Source organism: Stegostoma tigrinum, chromosome 3 (assembly GCF_030684315.1).
Source record: "Stegostoma tigrinum isolate sSteTig4 chromosome 3, sSteTig4.hap1, whole genome shotgun sequence".
Classification (NCBI taxonomy): Eukaryota; Metazoa; Chordata; class Chondrichthyes; order Orectolobiformes; family Stegostomatidae; genus Stegostoma; species Stegostoma tigrinum.
The window spans coordinates 129,588,129-129,596,498 of NC_081356.1; the positions used below are offsets into that span (position 1 = coordinate 129,588,129).

At 39.7% G+C, this 8,370-nt stretch overlaps 1 protein-coding gene across 4 annotated transcripts in view; it reads right to left on the reverse strand.

Annotated features, from left to right (window-relative positions):
* Positions 1-8,169, reverse strand: part of htt (huntingtin) — a 238,331-nt gene extending 230,162 nt beyond the window's left edge. For all 4 annotated transcript variants that reach the window (XM_059644891.1, XM_059644889.1, XM_059644890.1 and 1 more), the window contains exon 1: positions 7,850-8,169. In XM_059644891.1, coding sequence (XP_059500874.1) covers positions 7,850-7,938 — 89 coding nt within the window. In that variant the 5' untranslated portion in view covers positions 7,939-8,169. The remainder of the gene's footprint in view (positions 1-7,849) is intronic.
* Between the last annotated feature and the right edge of the window lie 201 nt (positions 8,170-8,370).

The window sequence follows — 8,370 nt, forward strand, 5'->3', positions numbered from 1 at the left end:
AGGGCTTGTACTGTGCTGTAATGTTCTATGCTCTATAGATGTACTTTAGTTTTAGAAGCCATTATTTTATTCCAGTTCGATGTCTAGTACTGTTCAGGACTAATGTGGGCGATACTGTTGAACCTGCCTGAGCTATCAATCCAAAACATTGTACAATGAGCTAAAGGTCCAATGAAGAGTAATTTTGGACTCAAAATGTCAACCACCTTTTGAATTGCAGTCCAAAAGTACCACTAATTAAGCAACTTAGAGGTGTTTCTCATGTCACAAATACTGTCAGACTGAGTTTCTCCAGCACTTGGATTTTATTTAATTGTGTTCTCTGATCTGTTTCTATTAAATTTTCTCCTTGTCCCAGTAGGATTGATTGATTGCAATTTCATAAAGCCAAATCAGTCACAATGGGCAGAATGACCTCCAATTGTGCTTGCACTAGTGTTTATGATCCAGAGAAGCCACATCACACCTTTGTGCACTTTTCCTCATCTTTATATAAAATAGATAGTTATCTGGTAGTTAAAAAAACAACTCCTACTGGGAAAAAAAACATCCAGGTTTCTGGTCTTGCACATCTTCTAGATAACTGCAAAATGAAAAACTTAAAATATATGTTCTCAATAAGGCTTATCCCTGAATCTTTGTCTCTTTCTCACTTGTGTTGTTCTAGTCTCCCCTTCAACAGATCTGTGCTAGTCACCTCACCCATCCTGTGTAATAACAAGTTCCATGCTCTGAATATAAGAAAGTTTCTCCTGAACTCCATGGTGTACTTATTATATTAAACATTCCATCTGCTTTTCTTCATAAAAAGTCATACAACGCAGTTTCCTCTATTTCAAATAGATACAATTTAGTACTGCAAATACCGCCACAAAACCAAAAAAGATTATTACTCAGCTGACTTGAGACCTAATTTCAATATGGATTTTCAAATGATGGTTGAATATAAACATGTCAATCACAGTTTCGTAACCTGCTGGATAAACGTAGTCCAATTACAGAATCACATCTAATTGCTGGATTCTAGCACTTCCTAGATAATTTTCAATGTGTGAAGATTTGGCTAACAGCTAATTTTAGATTGTTCGTTGGGCTTACAGTGTGGCATACTTGCAAGTAGTGAAACTTAATATATATTAATACACAAGCTTGTTTTCTGAAGACAGAAAACATGTGTCATGCAATGCATCTATTTGAAACTCAGGACGGATAACCACCATTCACTGGTTCATTTCTCAGAGTATTGCTCCAAGAAATCAGCCTAGTTTAATATTTAAACAAACACTGCAAGTTAACTGTCAATAATCAGTCTAATTTTCCATGGCAATCCTTCTATCAATCAATGTGCTCCTCTCACACAGTATACAGGTACGCTTCCGATGTTCTGATGAATGCAAGATGAAGAGCTTCAACATGCCTCTTTTCCAGCAATATTCAAGTTATACATAACCAAACTACTAAATTTAACAAATCTCTTAAGATAATGATTCACAATGTACCAGTTTTTGCACCGGAGTATGATTAAAGAGAAATTTCATAAGAAGCCATTAAGCAGTTCTTGTCAATACTGAATACAGTAAATAAGAACATGAGAAATAGCAGTATGCGTCAGCCATTGAGCCAGTCAATAAGATAGTGGCTTATGCAGTTGTGGCCTTAACTTCATTTCATAAACCAGAAATCGCAACTCCCTAGTAGTTTAAAAATCTATTCAGAAAATGCCAGACACACACCACTAAAACAAATAATATTTACTGGAACAAAAGCAGATGATTTTCTCATTTTCAGTAAAAGAAATCAAAGAGGGCCACATCCTTTTGTAAAATACCAAAATATATCACAATCATTTACTGGTTCCTCACTGCTCATAAACAGCAGGTAAAACATCTTTGGATTCGATTAGCTCTCACCTTTAGGACTGCAGGCTGCAGGATTGAAACAATATTTGAACCCAATCACCACTGGCATTTCTACTGGACCTTTAACATTGCATAATGTCATTAAACATTTCATGTAAGTGCTATCAAATGTTCACTGCAATCCAGATCAGGAGATATTAGAACTTGTGGCCAAAACCCTAGTCAAGGTGGTAGGTTTTAAAAGGAGCCACCTGAAAGAAGTTAGTAGAGAGACAAATACTTTTCTGAAAAGAATTACAAGTTGTGGCCTTGGCAGTTGAGAGCACAGCTGCCAAGTGCTGGTGTAGTTAAAATTGGGGATGCACAGACTATGAGAATTGGAGGAGGTTGCAGAGGCTTAAGAGCTTACGGAAAGGAGTGACATGACAGTTTTTCAGAGATCCAAAAACAAACTTGAGAGCTTTAAAACACGGAGGATGTCTAGCCAAAAAACAAAAGACATAATGAGCTTTTCCAGCAATTTCTATTTTTCTGACTTGCAGCACCTGCAGTTCTGCATTTCTACAAAAAAAAGGATTAGTGTGAAAAAGTGTACAAAGTCACCATTCATTGGCACCAGCTTATTTACACCATAATTTCTTTAAAAATCAGAACCATAATTTTAAAAAAGTAGAAAGAGCAAAATGAGAGAAAAATTCCAGATCTTGCAAACACACAGTCAGAGACATACAGCACAGAAATAAACACTTGAGTCTAACTTGCCAAATATCCTAAATAAGTCTAGTGCCATTTGCCTGCAATTGTCCCATATCCATCTAAACCTTTCCTATTCATATATCCATCCAGATAGCTTTTAAAAAATGTTGTAATTGTACCAGCCTCCACCATTTCCTCCGACAACTCATTCCATAAAGAAAGAAAAAGTCGTATGGCCTGGAGTCTCAAACAGCCTGCCAGCCTCAAAATCAATTACCAGAAGAAGTTGTATTCTTGCTGCCACCCCAATCACCAGGCATTGCAACTTAGCTACTGCTGCTTCCACAAATCCAATCACTGGGATGTCATCAGCTAGTATAACGAGATATGAAACAACACAAGATCCTCAGGAGTATTATTGGGAGTTGTTGAAAATGAGCTCAGATTTATGGAGGATGCAAAGCCTGCCCATAGAACAGAAAGGGAAGAATGAAGATCACTGTTGCAATGCTGAATTTTCAAGATTACCTTCCTTATTCAAAGGACTAAAGTTGCAACTACCCATGAAAATGCCAATAATAAGGCCATTGAGATAATATTGTGAAAAATGGATGAAGCAGCTTCCCGCACCTGAACCTATGTTAAACTGCTCCCAGGCTCGAACAAATTGGATCCAAAGGTCTGGTTCCAAGCTGTATGACTTTAGCATATATGGAATGAACTGCCAGAGGAAATAATAGAAACAGAAAATAGGTGCAGGAGTAGGCCACCACCTTTCAATATGATCAAGGTTGATTTTACAATTTCAGAATCCCACTCCTGCTTTCTCTCCATACCCCTTATTCCATTTAGCCACAAGGGCCACATTCAGCTTCTTCTTGAACATTTCTAATGAACTGGCCCCAACAGCTTTCTGTGGTAGAGAATTCCACAGGGTTCACAACTCAGTGAAAACATTCTTCTTCATCTCAGTTCTAAATGGCTTATGCCTTATTCCTAGACTGTGACACCGAGATCTAAATTTCCCCAACATCAGGAACATTCTTCACACATATAGCCCGTCCAGGCCTATCAGGATTTTACACGTTTCTAAGAAATCCCCACCGATTCTTTTAAATTTCAGTGAGTACAAATCCAATTGATCCAGTCTTTCTTCATGCCTCAGTCCTGCCATCCCAGGAAAGAGTCTGGTGAACTTTCACTGCACTCCTTCAATAGCAAAAATCTACTTCCTCAGCAACATTGCAGCAGCCAGTCATACAGCATGGAAATGGACCCTTTGGTCTAACTTGTCTGCGCCAACCAGGTTTTCCCGAACTGAACTGGTCCCATTTGCTTGTTCTTCCGCAGACTAGGAGACCAAAACTGCACGACGCTCAAGGTGTGGCCTCACCAAGCCATAACTGCAACAAGACTTGCTATTCCTATATTCAAATCCTCTCATTCGTTCATAGAGGCAAGTTCAGTTACAACATTTAAAAGATATTTGAACAGGTATATGAATAGGAGAGGTTTAAAGAGATGTATGCTAAGCTCAGGCAACTGAGACTAGTTTAGTTTGGAAAACCTGGTCGGCACAGACAAGTTGGACCGAAGGGTCCATTTCTGTGCTGTATGACTCTATGACTGGCTGCTGCAAAATTGCTGAGTCAGAGCTGAGGGAACAATCTCTCACTGTTTGGAAGCACCATGTCCATCTGTGTTACTTTTCATAATAAAGTAGTCATCTTAGTCCCAGCTTACCATACTACTGCTCTCTCATTAAAGCTGGTGGTTTAACCTGAGGGTCACCACACTTCAGCAATACAGGTACTGCACCTGAACTGTTGGCACCACTCAGATTGCAAACTAGTCAGTCACTCGGTCATCTGGGTTACAACTCACTGGTTATCTAAACCCACTGGCAATGCACCATGCCTTACTTTGAAATAATTCAACTTTTTGTTTTATATTTGAGTACTACTGACAGTGTCACATTTATTGCCCATCCCAGGTAAACCTGAGAGATCTGCTGGACCACTTCTGAGGGCACCAACAAGTCAACAATACTTCCAATTAATAAAAAAAAACATTTAGCCTTTCTTTTCCCCAGGCAGTTTAAACTGAACGACAAGTTACCGAAGGCTTTCACTTACCACTCACCACAAATTAAAAAACAAATTTCAAAATTCAAAAACTGGAAAGGTTTACAATTATTTCCTATGCTATCTCTGAACAATTTATCTGGGCAGGTAAAAATTACATTTTCCATATTAATTCACATTTTTTAATTGCAACTTTATCACTTAGTTTCAAAAACTGCACGAGGCCAATTCATTAACTGTCAAATCATTTTTCTGACATTATGAATAAAAAGTGCAGAAAACCATATTACTAAGCTAGCAATTAGGGCCAGGGGTATAAATGGCAAGTACCGTTGATAGCAGTAAAGGTACTTTGCATTACAGTGAAGTAAGCAGGGTTTTCACTGTTTATGCCCGAGTAACAATTTATTAACTATATTAAAAGGTGATTAAATTAATTCCATCCTTATTTTCTAAAGGCAACCATAAAGTGCACAATAAGGCGGCACGAGATAGTGCAGAGGTGGGAGTTACCATCAGGTGGAGGAATTTTTGATGGAACAGGCTTGATGATTTGAGTTTATGAATGCCTTTTTGCCACTCAGCACTCCACACAACTACTCAAAGGAAAATTCTTGGCTAAAAGTCAATTCAAGAACTGTTTGACTTAGCATTTTGGCTCCCCTTTGCTCCTGACTCCAAGATTGATCAGAATTTACAAGTGAAAAGTCATCTCCACCACCACAGACAACAAAAGAATATAAAATCACGGAGAGACTATTTAGAGATTACAAGAATTTGCCTTTCCTCCAGCCCAAGCTACAAAGGATCTTTCAATCCTATTACTGATTTGCAAATAAACATCCATATAAAAAGATATAAACTCTGCTATGGCAAAGTGATCAATAGAGAACGCCCAGGCTCTTGTCAGACACCATTAACATCTTTAAGGTTACAACAAACCCACGCAGTCACCTGCTTAACAACCACTGGCAAACATCAGTGGTTATATGCAAAGAATAAAGTCCAATTTGCAATAAAGCAATATCTTTTGATCCTTTCCAGAAATATGAGCAATGCTGACGATCCCAGCAATTGCTGCCCATCCATAACTGTTTTTGAAGTGACTAACTTAATAAGTCATTTCAGAAGACAGCTAGGAGTCAACAACATTGCTGTTGGTCTTGAGTCACATGTAGGTCAGTACAAGTAGAGATAGCAGCTTTACTTCCCAAAAGAACCCTTGTTAGTTTCGTGATTTCCCAATTAAGCAAGAAAATATACTGTTTGTAATAAATATTGGACATGAGATAATGGTGGCAATTCAACATATTTCTCACAGGATTACCTGAACTTGATGTCTTGTATTTCAAGGAGGCACTGTCCTCGTGGATATCATCCATTTGCCAATATGCTATACAAACAGGTATCCTTGACTTTCTAGAACTGCAGCACATTCATTGAGTTCCGCTTCCAAAAGCAGAAATTACACTTCCAGAAAAATATTTACCTTGGAAGATGTCTGCATTTTAAATAATGCAGAAGTGGAAATAAACAATCAATCATAGTTATAGCTCGACTGCATCTTAAAAATCGCAAAGAGGCACACAAGGCCTGGAGTCTCATATTACACAGATCAATCAGCAAGTATTTCAGTGTCAATGCACAGAAATCCAAGGATTTCACCAAGGTCCAGTATCAAATGCAGATCTTTATCAAAAACATAAAAAGATAACATGCTCACCAGGCGATGTACCTTCCACTTAGTTTTGTCAATTTCACTTTTTATGTTACCTGCCCCACCCAACTTCCACTAATTTTATCATTATCTTCACTCATTCATGCACAGCAAAATGCAATATCTCTCTTCAGAATTGCACCAAGTGCAAAAAGTGCTACAGAGCTGGATTCACAAAAAGTGACTGAACATGCTGGGCAAGTGGAAATCCTGGCAGTTAAAATATTCTTTCCCCATCTCCCTGCTGAGTTTCTATGAGAAGTATGACAACAATGCTGTTGTGTATGGATAAAGACCAAGGAAACATCACGTATTGATATCCCTTCCACCACTCCACGTTCCACAACCTGAGTTTTCACGTCATTGTAAACAAAAACTCAGCATTGCCCAATAAATCCAAAGCCATTTCAACATCATTGTCTGCCTCTACAACAAATATTGATATATTCCCAGGGAAAACAAGAAACTGATATACATCCATAACTTACACACACTGTACAAGTTGAAAACTAGAAAGTAACAACAAAAACTAGGAACATTCAGCAAGTCAGTCAGCATATGGAGATCAAAAACAGTAGCACTTTAGGTGTAGGATCTTCAGCAAACATTACCTCATTTGTTTTTGCCCCACATGCTGATTGGCACAGCAAGTGCTTACAGTATTGTTTCACACTTGTAGATTTGCAGTTTATTTTTGTTATTCCTTCCCATCTCTAACCATCCAGCAAAGCAGAAACATCTCACATGCACCACTGCAACAGGAGTCATTTCAATATATACAGAAATAAGACAATAAAAAGGAGTGACTAATGATCATCTCCCAGATTTCTTAGCCTGGAACTATATCTGATTTGTGCACAAGTGTAATTGTATACAAGTTGTCTATCATTTATTTCCAGCCACTTGGGTACCAATGTCAACACACCTGGTTTGTATGTCAGACAGTCAGTGTTCACTTATTATACATGGGTGTATCAGTACTGTTCTACATCAGCATGGCAAGCTATAAGCTTGCACACCAGCATGTGTTTTTGTACATTGGTACATCAGTATACGATTTTACATATTGGCGTGCCAGCACATTTTTTTGTACACTAGGACGTCAGGGCCCGGGTAGAGGTGGGGCGGGGGGGTGGTGGTTCTAGGTGGGATGCTCTTCAATGGGTCAGTGCGGTTTCAAGGGGACAAATAGCCTCCTTTCACCCTGGAGGAATTCTATGGGTTCCACGGCATGTTTTGGTACATAATCACACTCTGACACGCCAGTGTACAGAAGGACACCATGAAATGCCAATGCACACCAGACGTCAGGGTGCGATTTTTGTACATTGGAATCCATCCCACAGTGAAATTTTGCGTTAGTTATTTAATCCTTGCGCGCACGCGTTTTGCTGTTTGTAGATCTCTGTAAGTACTTGAATGTCAGCGGGATTCACCAGCAGCTCCCCTACAAACCATCCCCAGCCCTCTCTCACCAGGATCGTTTTACTCACGGTTTCTGCCCCGGCTCCTCACTGGACGGTCCCTGCTGGAATGACTTTAGTGACTCGAAGGCCTTCATCAATTTCTCCATGGTTGCCATTTTATTAGGCAGAGAGAAAAATATAATGGGAGCGGAGCAGGAGAAGCGCTCAGGAAAAGCACTTCTTGCCAAGTCAATTCGAGCACCAAACACACCAAACCAGTCTACTCCACGTCAAAGCGTATGGACAGCTAAGAGGCTTCTAACCGCAATATACACGAAAACAGACTTGGTCACAGTCACCAAAACCGGCAAACACCGCCATCTTGCCAAGGGTAATGGCCCACAACCAGTCCCCTTCAACCAAACCTGACGGCACCAGCCACCCCGCCTCCAACCGATTGACTGACGGCCCCGTTCACCAATAGACAATCGACATTTGGCCCCAAGGACCAATTGGAATACAGTGGGTGGGGCAGGTCCAAATTGGAGCGCCGAACCTTACGTCATCCCCACGCGCGCGGACTGCTGGTTGATTGAAATATTAACCAA